Source organism: Dunckerocampus dactyliophorus, chromosome 2 (genome assembly GCF_027744805.1).
Source record: "Dunckerocampus dactyliophorus isolate RoL2022-P2 chromosome 2, RoL_Ddac_1.1, whole genome shotgun sequence".
Lineage (NCBI taxonomy): Eukaryota > Metazoa > Chordata > Actinopteri > Syngnathiformes > Syngnathidae > Dunckerocampus > Dunckerocampus dactyliophorus.
In genome coordinates, this window is record NC_072820.1 from 17,755,070 (window position 1) to 17,773,850 (window position 18,781).

General features: G+C 38.6%; 2 protein-coding genes across 4 annotated transcripts in view; one reads left to right on the forward strand and one right to left on the reverse strand.

The window, feature by feature from the left end:
* The first annotated feature begins 2,651 nt into the window (after nt 1-2,651).
* On the forward strand, nt 2,652-10,604 carry myl13 (myosin, light chain 13). The gene is made up of 5 exons (XM_054766637.1): nt 2,652-2,937; nt 7,478-7,505; nt 9,510-9,659; nt 10,070-10,243; nt 10,329-10,604. The coding sequence occupies exons 1-5, from the start codon at nt 2,836-2,838 to the stop codon at nt 10,433-10,435; spliced, it is 561 nt and encodes a 186-aa protein (XP_054622612.1). The 5' UTR covers nt 2,652-2,835; the 3' UTR covers nt 10,436-10,604.
* A 2,908-nt stretch (nt 10,605-13,512) lies between these two features.
* The window catches only part of LOC129177189 (corticotropin-releasing factor receptor 2), a 53,499-nt gene continuing 48,230 nt past the window's right edge, over nt 13,513-18,781 (reverse strand). For 2 of the 3 annotated variants that reach the window (XM_054768030.1, XM_054768032.1), the window contains exon 12: nt 13,513-18,654. In XM_054768030.1, the coding sequence (XP_054624005.1) occupies nt 18,514-18,654 (141 nt within the window). In that variant the 3' untranslated portion in view covers nt 13,513-18,513. The remainder of the gene's footprint in view (nt 18,655-18,781) is intronic. The other variant, XR_008569587.1, reaches the window with a different exon arrangement.

The window sequence follows — 18,781 nt, forward strand, 5'->3', positions numbered from 1 at the left end:
TGCGACAAACAATGACACAACAAATGGCAACGGACAGCTGGCGCTAATGCTAGAGCTTGTTTTTAAAGCAGTCCACTCAGTTGGTGAGAAAAAGTGATAGCCCCCTTAACCTAATAACTGGTTGGGCCACCCTTAGCAGCAACAACTACATTCAAGCATTTGCGCTAACTTGCAATGAGTCTCTTACGGCGCTGTGGAGGAATTTTGGCCCACTCATCTTTGCAGAATTGTTGTAATTCAGCCACATTGGAGGGTTTTCCAGCATGAACCACCTTTTTTAAGGTCATGCCACAGCATCTAAACAGGATTCATGGTTCCATTTATCACAGCAAGTCTTCCAGGTTCTGAAGCAGCAAAACAGTCCCAGACCATCACACTACCACCACCATATTTTACTGTTGGTATGAGGTTGTTTTTCTGAAATGCGGCATTACTTTTACTCCAGATATAATGGGACACACACCTTCCAAAAAGTTCAACTTTTGTCACGTCAGACCACAGAGTATTATCCCAAAGGTTTTTGGGATCTTTAAGATGTTTTCTGTCAAAATTTAGATGAGCCTTCATGCTCTTTTTGCAATGGTTTTTTGTCCTAGAACTCTGCCATGCAGGCTGTTTTTGCCCAGTGTCTTTCTTACGGTGGAGTCACGAACACTGACCTTAACTGAGGCAAGTGAGGCCTGCAATTCTTTGGATGTTGTTGTCGGGTCTTTTATTACTTTTTGGATGAGATTTTGAGGTTCCATGTTTTCGCCATTTGTGGATAATGGCTCTCACTGTGGTTTGCTGGAGTCCCAAAGCTTTAGAAATGGCTTTATAACATTTTCCAGACTGATAGATCTCAATTAATCTCAGTTAAGTTATGTTTTAATGGGGGGCATGTCACAAGCTGGCAAAAACTGAGTTTGGGACCCCATGATGCAGAAAAGCACACGCAAAAAACGGTACAAAAGGTTTAACACAAAAATTGCCTCCGAAGAGGGAAAAAGATGAACAAAGCATACAAAAAATGGGAGCGAGTCCAGACCACAAAAAGACAGGGCAAAGCCACAGGTAAAAGGCAGAACAAAAATAGACGGCGAACAAAAGGCTGCCGGGGCTGAATGCCAAAAACGAGGAACAACAATTCACTGTGGATAAGCCGGCAGGTAACGCTAACCTTAGCGAGAGTTTACAAAACAAGGGCGCTGCTGGGAGGAGCCAAGCAGGAATAATACTCACAAACAAAATTACAGTAAAATGCCAGAAAGCACCGGTAGCAGGATACAAGGCAGATAGGCACAGTAGCAGGCGAGGAACCTAAACACTGAGCAGAACCAAACAATCAGTATAAGAAGAGGTGCACTAATTGGCCGCAACGCCGCCTCAGCAGGACTGCATGCACTGCAACACAAGGCAGACAGGTGGCAGCAGAGCAACAACACAGATCCATCCATCCATTTTCTATGCTGCTTCTCCTCATTAGGGTCACGGGTATGCTGGAGTCTATCCCAGCTGACTTTGGGCGACAGGTGGGGTACACCCTGGACTGGTCGCCAGCCAATCACAGGGCACATATAGACAAACAACCATTCACACTCACATTCATACCTATGGACAATTTAGAGTCTCCAATTAACCTAACATGCATGTTTTTGGAATGTGGGAGGAAACTGGAGTACCCGGAGAAAATCCACGCATGCATGAACATGCAAACTCCACACAGAAATGCCCAACGGAGATTCGAAACCAAGTCTTCCCGATCTCCTGACTGTGACTGCGTGGCCAACATGCTAACCACTAGACGGACAACACAGATCATGACAGGGCAATCACTTTTTCACACAGGGCCATGTAGGTTTGAGATTTGTAGATTTTTTTTCTCCCTTAATGATAAAAACTTTCATTTAAAAATTGCATTTTGTATTCAGTTGTGTTGTCATTGACTAATATTTTAATTTGTTTCATCATCTGAAACATTTAAGTGTGACAAACAAGCAAAAAAAAAAAGAAATCAGGAAGGGTGAAACAGGTTTGCACACCACTGGATATACATACTTTTGCGTTCACTTTGTTGTATTTTGAGTAATGTTGGCTACACTGCTGGCTAAAGATCCTACCCCAGTAAACTTTGGGCAAAAGGTGAACTGCATGGTGGACTACAAAGAATGTTTTAAATTAATTTCCTTTTCAAAAATCACGTTATTTTGTTACACCAAACAATATTTTTATTATAATAATTGTGCCTTTATATTAGTTTGTCGCATCTGTTAGCAAACAGACTACATTCATAACTACTGATGTCCACGAAATGGCAATATTCACTGTCACAGTATATACTGTACTGTACTGTACTATTGTAAGTGTATACTGAAAATGTGTCATGGTTACAGGGAAAACTGGTCTCTTTCTGATATTTGTTTTTGTCTGCCTGATCAATATGAAATAGCGCCTGCAGGTTACTTAGCCAAATGCTATCGATGAGCTGCAAATTGTATTCATCCACACAAAAAGCCATCACCCTTTTAGCCAACAAGATCACGGCTACAACAAAAAAGGAGGTCACATGATTAGTAGAAGGTTCCAAGCATTACAGCTAACATCGTGATGCCGCCCACTAGAACCTTTGTCCTAAATAGAAACACCAAAGACATATCCTTTTATAGTGCTCCTGTCATTGTTGGCAGCATCAGCAGGCATGTAAAGAGGGTGGAGATGGCACCTGGGGGCACCGGATAAAGAGACCTAATCGGCCACCCTGGACCATTCCAGCTGGATCGAAGTGACGCCCTCGTCCGCCCTCGCCCGTCCTCGTCCGCCCACGTCTTTTCCCATCTTTCTTGACAGCTTCTTGCCATGCCACCAAAGAAGAAGGAAGAGCCCGCACCAGCGCCAGCGCCCAAAGCGCCCGAACCCGAGCGCCCTAAGACCCCGGTGTTCAACCCCTCATCTATAACGGTAAAAACACAACATCCTTTATTCAACATCAAAGAGAAAACATTTAATATGCATGAGTAGAAAGTAATAACACTGCTGTGACCCTAATGTAAGACTTCTAAGACTATGATATTTTCCAGAGAAAAAAGTCTGAAAAAGACATCTTATTTTCGGGCTTTAGAGACTTATACATGAAAACCAGCAGGAGTCAGAGCTTTTCCTCCTGTCATTCACACAGAGAGCACTGAAGTCAGAAAAAGTGTCTCAAAGTTTGTTAGCAAGTTAGCCAACAGAAGAGGAATTATTATGCTAATTTTAAGATAAAAGTGATCAATGAAGTGTTGTCGACCAGCTGTGTCATGAAACATTTTTTCTTTGATCAAAATGGATGTTGAATAAGGTCATCTTATATTCGGGTCAATATGGTAAACTAGAGAATGCTAATCTCTCCATGTGCCCTTTGGAATGTTGAGAGATACTGTCACTGCATCTGAAAGGCCAAAGAAAACAAAAAACAGACTATAATGCTAGGTAATACATCACAGCATATAATAGCAATCACTTTCGGAAAGACACAGGGCATTACATAATTTTTGGAGTTATCAGAATGAAAGCCTTTTAATTTGACAGCCTGTGAGCTACTTTGAAAATGGCCAAGTCCCAAAAATGTAGCTCCTACTATAAACATAGAGAATATATATATTTAGTATATTTCTAAAAAATATAAATTATAAATGATGAACATTGTACCTGTATATGAGGGGTGCCCACACTTTTTCACCATGCAAGTTACAAGTCACAATGATTTACCTATAAAACAGGAAAACAGATAACATACAGTATATATAAAATGTAACCGGTAAACTTTGAAACTGCTATACTAATGATTAGAATTTCACATTCACAGTTTCAAAGATTACAGGTCATCAAAATAGTTGATATCATTCAATAATTCATAGTTGAATTCAATTTGGCAATAAAGATAATTACACATAATTGCTCGATAGTTGTGTGCATAAACCGAGTATCGGTGGTACTATCAGTCAGAATAGCTACGTAGCGTTCATTAGACACACAGTTCATGTATTACGTGCAGTTAGCATTTGCTATGGAACATTACAGATATACACGAAATGAAAATGATTGCGCAAAAGACAATGCAGCTGAAATCAAGGCAACTTATTAAAAAGGTTTCAGCAATTGGCACATTTTCCAATTTCTATAATCATGAAATCCTAGTTTCACAAACAAAGTGTGGAAAACACACATTTCTATAGTGGATTTCAGGACACTTTTTTCTACAAAAGCAGCCACTGGAAGTGAACAGATAACTTTGTTCCAAATATAGGCGTCTTACAGCTGAGATAGTTTATCTACGTTCTTCATCACAGTAAGCCGCTGTTATTGGACTACACTGCTGATGGGGATGTTATACACAACTTCATGTCAAAAAATCCGAACTATCCCTTTAATGTCAGCTGACTTTTGTCATATGACATCTACAATGTGACATTTATGATGCGGGTGATACATGCAATCGACCCACACTACCTTCGCAATCGACCGGTAGCTCGCAATCGACATAATGGGCACCCCTGACAGAGAGAGTATACCCGTATGTTCTTCAAAAACAGTGTCACCAAGGCCCCATAGTGGTTGAGAACAGCGTTGGGATGATATTGTAGTACAGTGGTACCTTGGTTAACGTCATTAATCCGTTCCGGAAGGTCTGACTCAAACCAAAACGGACTCTGATCAAAGCAAACTTTCCCATTGGAAATAATGTAAATCCAATTAATCCGTTCCAGACACCCAAAAAAACATTTTATAGAGCATAATTATAGTTTTTAAAACAAAAACAATTACAAATGACAAATAAATGGACAACTCAACATTTAACATCACTTTTACCTAGTTTTGTCGGAACCCCCCCATTACAAAACCATCAATTAATAAAATAACACAAAATGTAAAAAAAAATGTAAAAAATATATATATTTCAACGTAAATATCAACGTTCTAGAACCAATAATTTGGACGCTAAACAAGTGGGCAAACAGAGGCCAAGGCAAAATTTTTGCAAAAATTTTGGATGTCAACTGAAAAACACACCGGACGTTAGCCGAGTACCACTGTAGTCTGATTGTTGCTACTGAATACTTAGAGGCAATGCCAGGACATCATTGCTGCATCATTGCTTTTCTATCACTGCTCTCACTTGATATGCAACAGATGTCCTACAAATGCCAGACAATTATATATTATAAAAATAGTATCAACATTTTCAAAAAAAAGCATCAAAGCACATTTAACATTAGCGTGTAAAGAGCTTTAGAGCACCCACTGGCTCTATTAGACTGATTTCAACTGAGCATTTTAAAGCCAATGCAACTTAATTTCATCAAAGCACTTTAGAGCCAATCCAGCATGTAAAGTGGATTGGCTATCAAGTGCTCCTACGAAATCTGTCTAATAGAGCTAATTATGTAAAGAGCACACATTGCTCTATTAAGCCACCTTGACATTTGCACAATTTTTCTACCCGCAGTGGTATGCAAGTTTGATTGCCAATGAGTAAATTGGTCATAAACAGGTGTGATGTATGTGCACACTATGACAATGCGCAAAGAAAATTTTGAAATGTTCAAAAATTCCGGCACGCATAATCTTCGTGCCAAGGGAGTGAACTAGTCGTTAACACAGCGCAAGCTATTCACAAACAATGCGGGCAGTGCATATCAAAGCGTGTCACATACCTTATAATTGTAGCAGAATGATTCCAGCTTCGCGTCATCATCCACACCATCCGTGCTTTCCTTCTTCTAGTCAGGGTTATGCCTTCTTTCTCCATTCTCTCCTCTTTGACAAGAAGTAATAGTATAGCTGCTAGAAAATATGGACGCATTTTCTTTTCTGCAATGAGAGCTTCTTCAACATCTCCTTTGACAATTGCAAAGCAGGACCAAATAATGCCACAACTGCTTGAGGGATGTGGGAAGTGGTGGTGACAATGCATAAAATGCAATACATGACTTAGGCGTAAACAAGCCTAAGCATTACGTGCCACTGTGCACCATTTTCAGTCACAAATTGCATGCCTTATGCATAACTTGTGCGTAAACAGAACACAAACAGTGCCAAAACGTCTTCACGCTTTTCAGGCGTACCGACTAAATTACATGTATTGCCATGGCAAATTGCGCGACAATGCAAGAAAAAATTAGTGAATGTTATATTTGACTGATTTCATAGGAACACTTTAAAGCCAAAGGGCCACACGGTGGCCTAGTGGTTAGCATGCTGGCCACACAGTCAGGAGATCGGGTTCGAATCTCCGTTGGGCATCTCTGTGTGGAGTTTGCATGTTCTCCCCGTGCGTGTGTGGGTTTTCTCCAGGTACTCCGGTTTCCTCCCACATCCTTTGGTGGCTCAAAATTGTCCATAGGTACGAATGTGAGTGTGAATGGTTGTTTGTCTGTATGGCGACCAGTCCAGGGTGTACCCTGCCTCTCACCCAAAGTCAGCTGGGATAGGCTTCAGCATACCCGCGACCCTAGCGAGGATAAGCAGCATAGAAGATGGATGGATGGACCTTAAAGCCAATCCAGCATGTAAAGAACACACAATGGCTTAATGATAGAGAAAAAGCCTATCCAGTGTGTAAAGAGCTTTAGAGACACCATGTGACACAAATATGGTAGCGCAAGCTGACGTAAACTCATTGACCAGTGGTTAAAAAGGATCATAGTTGTAACCATATGCAGTGCAGAATCCTTGTAGTGGTAATCAGTGAAGCTGAACAGGCAACACAACACCTCATGGAAAGTTGATCTTGTGCCTTTATAATTATTATATTATCGCAGCGTGTTCCTGCTTAAAAAACGCACCTGCCATGAAGCCACAGAATATGATATTCATTATGTCTGAGAACAGAGGACCACCCACGCTACCCCAGAAGAGCAAAGAGTAGGAGGGGAAAGAAACTATGGATTCATGATATCTGTCTGCCACCATCCATTTTTGCATGCCTACGGTACTTAAGAAGCTCAAGAACATCACTGAGACGTTTTTTGTTGACAAAAAAATGGCTGGGGGCCAAACTATACAAAGCCTTGGCTATAGGTTAGCATACGTATTTGGTGACATTAATATTTTGGTGTTAAACTAACAAAATACAATCACACACAGGAAGCGGTAACATTTAGAGTTAACATAACAGGGGTACAATCCCCTTCTGGGTGTCTTATTGGAATTTGTTCTGCTTTTGTTAAAGTGTTTAGCACTTCTCGGCCACCAACATTAACTGGAAAAGGAATGTACCAACTCCTCAAAGCTGATTGGTCCAAATGTCATCACTTCCTATAATTCCGGGATTTGGTACATTCCCCTTTTGGGTGGCGTATTTGTAACTTCCATCCATCCATTTTCTATACCGCTTCATCCTCATTGTAACTTGTTTTGCTTTTTCTTAACGTGTTTTGCACTTCTCGGCCACCGTACTTTTGCCCTCTTAGGCTGCAACACCTTGACTTGTCCGACTTGTCTTTCTTTCTCTCTACAGCTGGAATTCACCCCCGAGCAAATTGAAGGTACGCTAAGTTGTCCTGTGTGTTATTTATAACAGGATGTGCCTTTTATTCCTCTCTTTACTGAAGTGTGCAAAAACACTGAGGCAACACCTGATCACACAGTGTTTTAGTACTAAGCTAAGAAACGCACACTTGCTTGAGAGAACTTTGGGCTTCACTGTCACTTTTATATTATATGTTACTTTATATTATAGTGTAGTTATTATCATTGTTTGTTGTTGTTGTACCATTGAGGCATATCAATATTAGGGATGTTTATTCAGGGTTTTACATCATTTTATCATCTTTGCAACATTTTCCCACATTTACACTTCACTTGTGGAATATGTAAGACCCTATTACAACATTAAAATGACCAATTACCAAAATGATAACAATTACCAAATACCAATATCGATAACCTCCTGTTTCTCAAGAACCATACCGATAACTCAATTAGAGTTCATTTATTTCATTTGTTTTTAAATTGAGATTTAACTTTAGTTTGTGCACACCTAGAGGTAAGAACGACATAAACAACATTGGATTTTACAAGTTGTACCTGTAGATTTGTCCTAACCAAATATGACGTCATTCGTATTAAGAAAACATGCAGGAAATAGCGACGGCTCAGAAGTCCAAACCGTGGCTCCAAGTGAGTTACTAGCAGACAGAAGCCAGTTTCTTCAATGATGGTAAAGGGCTGGTCTTCCAGTCTCATTGTTTCCATGATGAAATTGCGGATCGCTTTAGCCCTCAGGTCATCTCTGGCAAACTTTTTGCACTTTACAAACCTTGCGCCGATAGGAACAAGCCCTGTAGCGGTGCTGTTGTTTCAGGTGGTTGATAAGTGTTGAAACTTGATGCTTTTTTGTCTTCCTCTGAAACACTGAAGATGTCCCACTCAATTGACGGCATGTTTGTTTGCAAGTGAGCTCAGAGGAAGTTGACAACATACCGTTGACAGCAAGTCACACAAAGAAGAAAAGGAGCGCTTGATTTGCTAACCCTAACCCTAACACACCTACATCACAGTAACCTACAGGTAATGTCGACTCATTGGAACGTTTATTTAAAATCTGTAATTGGTGATGTTTTTTCAGTATGATGTCATAATTCCCAATGTGATTCATGTAGATTTTTTCCTTTTTTAAAGCAAAAATAATCTATGTTGGTGTCAAAATCTAAAAACTCTTTGCAAAACCTTTGTGAAATTTCTGTCTTGTGATTTTTTTTTTTTTTTACATACAGTCGTCCCTCGTTTATCACGGTTGATTGGTTCAGACCCGACCGCGATGACTGGCTTTTCACAAAGTAGGATTCAAAATTAAAACATATATATTTTGGTAGTTAGAGCATAGAAAACCTGTTTCTAACTTTGTAAATACGTCTTTTACTATCATTAGAGCTCTGTAGACATGATGTAACACTGCTATAGTCACCTTTACCCTCATGGTACATGGTAAGCAATAATAAGACATAATAACTCACATGTTAGAACTAATATTTTGAACATAATGTGGGGCTTTGGTTACAACACATTGCGCAACTCTTACGCGCAGGCTACGGGATCTCTGCAGGGACCCAAGAGACAGCCGCCGCTTTAAGCATAGCAAGCTACCGGGCTAACTAGTTAGCCTCCACTTTATTTATTGTCAACTTAAGAAAGGGTTTCAAACTGAGTGGGGAAAAGGACAAAGTATGAAGCAAAAACTGTACACAGAATGGGAGGAAAACTTGTTTCACTCTGCATCCATGACTGACTCCATGCAGTGCAAGTTAAGGTCATGTAATGTAAGGTAATTAATGTAACAGCACTACAGTAGTGATGTAATGTAACTACTGAGGTAACGAGTGAATACTTCATATGACTTGTCTTACAATATTTTTTGAATAATAAACGGCCTTAATCAACCACAAAAGAGCGATCAGTGTATTAATACGTTTTTGAAAAAATGCGATAGCGTGACGACTCAAGATAAATGCGATGAAAAGTCACCAAATTTTTTGTCTTTGCTTGTCCAGATTTTAAGGACGCGTTCCAGTTGTTTGACAGGACTGCCAACAATGAGATGAAAATTACCTACGGTCAGTGTGGGGATCTGATCCGAGCTTTGGGACAGAATCCCACCAACGCCGAGATCATGTATGTTCTTGGGAAGCCCAAAGCTGAAGGTATTCATGCTCCAATCACTCCACTGCTGAAGTTTTTTATTTAATTAAAAACGTAAGATTAAATAAAATATGTTGTAATGTACAAACGTATACACATTTTCATAAATAAAATTAATATATAAATCAAATATTGATGTAGTTTTAAATGTAATAACACAAATTGTAATTACTAATAATGTGCTCTCTTTTTAGTGGAATTCAAGTCTTATGACTATGATCACAAATCAATAAATAAATAAAATCTAATAGTGTCCCAAGACTTTTGCACTTTTGACAAGTCCACGTCAAAATAACTCTTTGCTTCCAAAAGGGAAGACAATGAGGTAGAATTTTAGAAACTTTTGTTCTGTATTGTCATTTGATTGCACAGGTGTACCAAATGTTGTGTCTTCTGCAACTTTGTCTTGCAGACATGCAGTCCAAGATGTTGGACTTTGACCAGTTCCTGCCCATCCACCAGCACATCTGCAAGGCCAAAGATCGCGGCACCTTCGAGGACTTTGTGGAGGGCCTGAGGGTATTCGACAAGGAGGGCAACGGCACCGTCATGGGCGCTGAGCTGAGACACGTCCTGGCAACGCTAGGTAACGTCGTGATGATATATCGGGATATATATTGGAATAATGTATGTGTGTGTGTCACCTTGAGGATGAGTTATGTGTTTTCCAGGTGAGAAGATGCGAGAGGACGAAGTGGAGCAGCTAATGCAGAACCAAGAGGATGCTAACGGATGCATCAACTATGAAGCTTTTGTCAAATACCTCATGGCCTCTTGAACAACAAACTTCAGTACCACTGTATTTGTGTCTTTGTCCTTTTGGTGCTGCCTTATTGTGCATCATGACAGCCTTCATCTCATCCCTGTGCATAATGCAGAACAAGGAACAGAAATAAATAACATTTAATAAGGAAATATTGTGTGTCTGTGTCACAAATTTAAACCATAAACCATTAAAATACCTGTTAAAATATATTTTTTAAAAGCCTTAAAAAGACTTGATTAGATAATTTACAACCTTTTCTTTAACATTGATAGTATTTTAATATATTTATACATATTATTTTGTTTTATTTCATTTTATTTTACAAATTGGAGTCATAGAAAAATAAATGTAATCCATTTTAAGTAAAAAAAGGCCTGTTATATTTAAAATAGTTGTACTTCGGTATTATGGCCAGCAGAGGGAGGTGTTGCTCAAACTAGTACTAACCCATTTACAATTGGCGATTGTATAATTTAATGAATGCACGCTAGTGGGCATTAAAATGTTAGCAGTGATCTTGATTTTTGGATATTTTTTTTTTGTCAAAACAAGCTGAAAATGTCACTCAGTACATGTGCTGTTAGTCAACAACTGCTGTTAGTCTGCATATTTTGCGCCATGTTTATTTATGTTTCTGGGTGATGATATCACGTGGAATTGGTGACCTTACCTTCATGTGATGAATAAGCAGAATGCCCTTTTAAGAAAAAAAAACACATCGAAAGTCCTCTGTTATTGTGTCGCTATGTGTTAGGAGTAAAGCAAAAGCAACACTGTTGTAGGCACGTGCGCGCACACACACACACACGCACACACACACAGCATCTGTCTATTTCTATTAGAGCTAATTCCCATAATGCATTTTAATAAGGACACAAAGAAGCTGGAGGCAAACAATAAGCTTCTACTACTACTGTTACTTCTACTACTACGACTACATAGCATCACGTCTTTCACAGTAGCTGTCAAGCATGGGAAGCATTATATGTCTAAACAAACCATTATCTGCTAATTGTTTGTTGTTGTTGGTGGTGGTGGTGGTGGTGATGGCGGGGGAGGGGGGCATTTGACAAAAGGACAACCCAATAAAAAACCCTTTATGGCGGTTAACTGATTCCTTATGTATAATCAAATATTTTCATATTTAGAACATAGAAAAGTTGTTTATAACCATCTTAATTTTTTTTCATCATTATTATTGCCCTCTGGACATGAAATAACACCCATATAATCACCTTTACACTCCTATTACCCACATAGAAGACATAATAAGAGTAAATACGCCATTTAAATCATAAATAAAACTCCTGCTCGTGACGTCAGTGACGTCATGGGTTCAGAGTTAGTTTCACCTTGGCCTGGGTTATGGCTGCAACAGTAGCCCGTGCTTTTATTAGGGACTATTGTGCCTGTTAATTCAAACCTGTCATAAAAGCCTGTTGTACTGGCGATCAAGTCTGGTGATTGTGTCTAACCGAACATTATAGTAACATGACTGATGCCTAGTGACCAGTGTAGAATACTACATATCACGTCTTTGAATGTGTCTTCTGAATGCCTTATGTTTGTATTTTAGTACATTTAGCCATTTTTGTGCTTGAAAATGCTTACTTTAGGCCAGTGGTTCTCAATTATATTCTGTCATGCCCTCCACTGGGGGAGAGAAATGCTTTCGCGCGCGCCCCCCGCCCGATTTGAAATACTATACTATTACGAAAAGAATAATATCTATTGAAGCATACAAGAGTATTCAACAGTCAAATTGCATGCTGAGTACGACAAATTAGTACATGTTGGCAAGTCTGCACTAATAATGGAAGTCCTCCCTGCCTCACACGCTCCTCCTTGACCGCACCACTACTTGAGAAGCCCCGTTTTGGGCAAAAAATACGTAAGATTTGCTTCCATATGCATATTCTTTGACCAATAATAGGCCATATTCAACTACAAAACAGCGATGATTTATTAACTTATTCATTTTGAAAAACTGTGATAGTAAAGCCACAAAAATTCGAAGCGTGATTTGGCAAGGGACGACTGCAGTTTTTAATCCAAAAAACACAGAAAAGTTACTTTTGTTGTTGCTGGGGTTTTTTGGAGACAATAACAACATCTAGAGATGCAGTGGAGCATCTTAATTGGAACAAAACCAAACGTCATCAAATTTTGAGTTCAACCAAGATTTTGGGCGAAAAATAACAGCCATTACCTGAGACTTCAGCCAATCTTGCAGGATTTCACCTCAATCAGCAGCTAAATGGAGGAGAAGATAAAATCTAGCGAATATTTCTGCTCAGTGAGCAACTAAAATGGAGGGGATAACAACATTTAGATACAGTGGAGCCTCTTAAGTTGAACAGAACCCAATTTTTGGAGAAAATTTTACCTTGAAAAGTGCAGTGAGGTGAGGATCATGGTTGGTGAGGCGTTGACTCCTTTGGAGTTTTTTTATGTTATAGAGGTTGCTCATAAAGAGGTTGCTCATATAGAAGCGAATAATTCACTTTTGTTAAAAATTTGGTTTTCAAGTACATTTTAGTCCCATTTATTTGTTTTTTTTGTAAACTAAAACATTTGTGGTCTTACCTTTTAGCTGTACATGAAAAATGTGCACCCTGTCCTTCTCCAGGGAATGTTCTGATACTTTGTTGTACAAGTCTGATCACCTCCTGGTGAGCTTGGCTATATAATTCTGCATCTTGGCAGTCAAATTCATTCATTTATTCATTCAGCAGAGCCTAAGAATAGATTTAAAGTACTTCACTTGCTGCGTATTCATGCTGTGTATTTTTTTTAAACAGCTGGCAATGGCTTTTCCCCTCTTTAGAAGGAGGGGCTTAGGCATGTGCCGCCTGTCCATTCGGGACGAGGTGGAGTACTGCAGCACCTCATCGTATGACATTTCCCTGTATATTTTTATGTAAATGCACTTTCACTTGTAGCTTTTTTCTGACTAAAAGGTACTCAAAGCACTTTGGCACTTTTACTGTCCGATTAACTTCATTAAAGACATTACACAGGCTGTAGAACGTCATTGTGAATGATGAATGTTTCTGCAACATTTTATTACAGTATTGGTGACAGACATATACACATATGTACACATGTGTAGCTGCACAAGTAGAGAAATATTACAAATACTGTCTGTATATATGCACAATGCCCCTTTGTAATGTAACAAATTTGTACAAAATACAAATATGAAATTTATATTTTACATTGTACAGTATATTCTTAGGATTCATGTACAGTATAAGACACACATACAGTTAGTCACAGTTGATGATAAATGCCATTCATTTACTTATGAAAAGGAATTGTAAATAAATATATAAATAACATTATTATTTTTAAACCATAAAAGAACTTAGTGTCATGATGAAAATATGCACATAAATGATAATACTTGGGAATATACTGTATGGTTGAATGGTTTCAGGTCATTTTCACTTGATATTGTAACCATTTGTATTGTTTTGGGATGTTGCAAAGCATGTCGAAACAGCTAGCTGGCTAGCTAGATATTGTTAGCTCACTCCACATGTCAAAAATGTGGCTAAATCTTATCCTAGAAAGTGAATTTTTTTTAGCTACCTTCACTCAAAACTGTCTTATGATGACCAACACCAATATTTTGATTGCTTGATTGATTAATTAACTAGTTCATTACTAGTTAATTTGTTAATTCATTACCAATTTAAATGGTTATGTTCTGTGTATTTGCTAAGCTAGACTCAGCTAAGCTAAGCGACCCTCTTCATAGACTACTGATGGTGTTTAAAGGGATAGTTCAGTATAAACAAGAGGAATTCACTTACATGTCTTTGTAGAAAGGCGCTTTATAAATGTAAGTACATTGACTTGTATTCATTTACAGCGCAGCCTTGACCCATCCAATAGGGCGGCGATGTTGACGTATCGCAGCAGTGGACAAACCCACTCGATGCTGCGTCTATCTATGTCTATGGGTTCAACTGTATAGCACATGTCTATGTAATGTAGCATTGGCTTCTTTAAGATGTCCACTTCTTGATTAGCCTAACAGCTTTTAACACATGAGGCTACAACTACAAGCTTATTATGTAACAAAAAAAAATTGGGCTAAACTATTCGACAGAAAAGATAAAGCAGAGTGAAATAATTAAGGAATAAAAATAATAGTTTGAAAATGAAAAAAAAACATTTATTCGTAAAATAAAAAGAATAAATGAAGAATATAGTCGTAATATTACAAAAAAAGTTGCATTTTTTCAAGAAAATTTTTCAATTCACAATGGAGAATAAAGGTGTATTTTTCGTGGAAAACAACGTAATCTGACCCGACTGAAGTAGAATTGTTGGGTGAAATAAACTATACTCTTAGAAGATAAAGGAAACTCAAATCTACTCTTACGGGAATAACAAATTTAGCAAAAATGAAACATTTTTTATCATAACATTACGCCACTTTCCTTGTAATAATACCACTTTTTTTTGCAACATTATGTGTCTTTTCGTAATGTCACCACTTTATTCTCATAACATGACTATATTTTCCTTTAAACGTTCTTAAGACTCCATTATTGTAACAACATGTTCTACGGTCCTCCATACAAAGCCCTCAATAAACTTCAGTATATTCAGAACTCTGCTTCCCGCTTACTCATTCACACTCGCCCTTGTGACATCACCCTCGTCCTCCGAAACCTCCGCTGGCTTCCTGTCCAATATCGTATACAGTTTAAAATCCTTTTACTCACTTTTAAAGCATTACACAATCTGATCCCCTTTGCCTCACAGACCTCCTCCGCCTTCACTCCCCACTTCGCTCCTCTGACGCCAATCTCCTGTCACCACCCTGAATAGCCAAGCAGCGGACCCGGGGCAACAGATCCTTTAGTTTCGCTGCCCCTTCACTCTGGAACTCGCTCCCTGCACTCACCTGTAACTGCACTGACCTGCACCCCTTCAAGACTCACGCTAAAACCCACCTCATTAAACTTGCTTGAGAAACATTAACATTGTTCTATTAATATTACGACGCTATTCTCTAACATTATAACATGTTTTTGTAATATTACCACTGGATTATTGTAACATCACTCAATTTTGTCTTGTAAAATGCCCACATTTACTCATACTATTATGTCATTTTCACATGACATTATGACATTTTCTCATAATATTACCACTTTATTCTTGTAACATTGCCTTGAAACCAATTTTTTCTCATAATTTCACTGCACATTTTCTCATAATATTACCATTTTATTCATGTAGCATTATAACATTTTTCTTGAAATTTTACGACTCTATTCTCATGACTTTACCACATCCATCCATCAAATATCTATGCCGCTTCTCCTCATTAGGGTCACGAGGGTATGCTGGAGCCTATCCCAGCTGAGTTCGGGCGACAGGCGGGGTACACCCTGGACTGGTCGCCAGCCAATCGCAGGGCACATATAGACAAACAACCATTCACACTCACATTCATACCTATGGACAATTTAGAGTCGCCAATTAACCTAACATGCATGTTTTTGGAATTTGGGAGGAAACCGGAGTTCCCGGAGAAAACCCACACACGCACGGGGAGATCATGCAAACTCCACACAGAAATGCCCAACGGAGCATTAAAATCTAACCCAGGTCTTCCCGATCTCCTGACTGTGACTGTGTGGCCAACATGCTAACTACTAGAACACCGTGCGGCCCACGTTACCACATATTTCTTGTCATTTTTTGCTTTGTGTAAACAGTGTATAATGAACACAGGAAGTGAGAAAAGGAAAAATAAAGGAATTATTAAATAAATAAATAGCCATTGTAGTTTGAAGAAGGGGTGTGATTAAATAAGCTCTGCTTCTTCCTACTCCTTTTCAGACATGTTGAATCGTGAACTGAACTGAACTAATTTTACCGCTTTATTTTTGTGACATTACTACATTTTCCTTGAAACCAAAATGTTCTTGTAATTTTAACAGAATTATTCCCATAATATTACCACTTTATTCGTGTAACATTTCGACATTTTTCTCACAACATTACGACTTTATATTTCCAACATTACATTTTTCTTGTAATATCACAGCTTTATTCTAATGACATTACATTTTTATGGTAGCATTACATTTTTATTCTTGAAACATTACCATATATTCATTGAAATACATTTTTTCTCATCTCCTCATCATTTTACAACCTTTTTCTCTTGATGTTACCACTTTATTGGTGTAACATTACACCAATGTTTCTACCACGTTTCCTCAAATTGTATCACTTTATTCTCGCAACATTACCACATTTTTTTTTAAGCCAAATTTTTCTTGCAATTCTACAAGATTTGTCTCATAATACCACTTCATTTTTCCAACATTACATTTTTCTTGTAATGTCACTACTCCTTAATTTTGAAACACTACCATTTTTCCTTGAAACCACATTTTTTCCCGTCGTTTAAAATTACCACTTTATTCGTGTAACATTATGACATTTTTTACATGTTTTTCTTGTAATATTACTACTTTATTTTTGCAACATTACTACATTTTTCTTGAAACCAAATTTTTCTCATAATTTTCCAACATTTTTCTCATAACATTACCACTTTATTTTTCCAACATTACATTTTTACGGCTTTATTCTTGTAACATTACCACATTTATCTCATGCTATTATGCCTTTTGGTGAAACTGCAACATTTTTCTTACGACGTTATGCCATTTTTCACGTACTATTATGACTTCATTGTTATATGATAACATTTCATAATCTTACATCTTTCTTCTTGCAAACTTGAAACATGACTTTTTGTTGTATCAATAACAATAAGACTTTTTTTTACTTTTCAAACTTAATTTTCCACTGTACAGTTAAGATGGCTTATTTGGACCATGAATATTGTTCCCGATACACCAACTTAATCCTTTGATCTCGTTTCGCAAGAAAGAAATGAAAGAAATGGCTTCTGGCTGTGCTTTCATTGTCTTACCACATTTTTCCATTTCTTTAGTCGTTGGGATACATTGACATTGCGACTTAAATTAAAAAATGTTCCCTCTTATAATTTAATGATAAAACGACAGCAAGTGTGACATCATCAGACAAAAATGGTAACACCATGCTTGATCGGACCATCGAGACTTCCCGCTTTGACTTGCACTCATGATGAATAATCCTGCTTATGTTGTCCATTAAACTGCAGCGTCATTGGGCCTCATTCACGAAACGTTCTTGCGCACAAATGTGTTCTTAAAGCCTTCTTACGAAGATTTTTGGCATTCACAAAACGTGTTCTTAACTCACAGTTCTTAGATCTAAGAACAAATTCCACGAACGCTCAGGAGGACTCTTACGCACAAGCAAAGCTTGCACTTTCAATGCGCAATCGCCCTCATGATGGATTTTGCAACCTGATCCCAAAAAATGTAGTGCAAATAAAATATCCCAACAATTATTTATCATCAAAACAACTAAAATATACTCCATGGATAAATATATATTCAAATCCCAATTCATCAAAAAAAAAAAAAATAGCTGGCTGGACGTGCGCTGCGCAGAGAGAGAATGTAAAGGGACCATTAGATTTATTTGCTGAAAGCCACGAATATTTGATGTCCCGCTTCAGGCTTCAGGCTTCCCTCTCTGTTCTTGCAGGTGTGCAGGATCATCAGAATAACATCGCAATGAAACGTGGTGTGTCTATTGCGCACATAGCACCCCCAGATAACAACATGCGCACGGCACATTTTTGACCTTATATAGGAAATAATAGGCGGTGACCTATGCAAATTCGGCCTCATATGCACGGGCATCGCTGTTGGCATTCATCAACCTAAGAACACCGGTGCGAACGATTATCCCTACTTAAGAACGTGTCGTGAATGTGGTGCAGTTTCCAACCCACGCCTTCTTAAGTACACTTTTTAAGAAGACTTTTAAGAAGATATTCGTGAATGAGGCCCATTGTTCTTATCAGGGAGCAAGGAAAGTCATCTCACCTGTAGCCACACGACCATCTAGTTAGCGGATTACAGTCTTCTGTGGTTGTGCAGAAGATAAAGTCTCATCCCTCAGTCGATGTGGATGTGTGTGTGTGTTCCACTGTGTCACACAGCAGTGGTTTGCTTGATGCTGTGGAAGCTGACCCTTGTGGGTGAGGTAGGGATGGACATGGCTCGGGCCACTCGCACCCTCAGGGCATGGTTGTCCTGCCAGCGGTGCCACCTTTTCCTCACCGCAGAGCGAACCTGACAACACATAAACAGAGATGAGCGCTTGTGCTGAAGTTCTTTTCACACATTTACAAGCCAATGTCATGCATTTTCATGATCACATCATAATTGATCTCCATCGCACTCGTCAGTCACTTTGAAA

Bases quoted from the DNA above. Each gene is read 5' to 3' on its own strand.
- myl13 (XM_054766637.1), top strand. From the start codon at position 2,836: ATGCCACCAAAGAAGAAGGAAGAGCCCGCACCAGCGCCAGCGCCCAAA. The intron at 7,506-9,509 runs GTACGCTAAGTT...TTGCTTGTCCAG, and splicing joins CACCCCCGAGCAAATTGAAG to ATTTTAAGGACGCGTTCCAG. The intron at 10,244-10,328 runs GTAACGTCGTGA...TGTGTTTTCCAG, and splicing joins ACACGTCCTGGCAACGCTAG to GTGAGAAGATGCGAGAGGAC.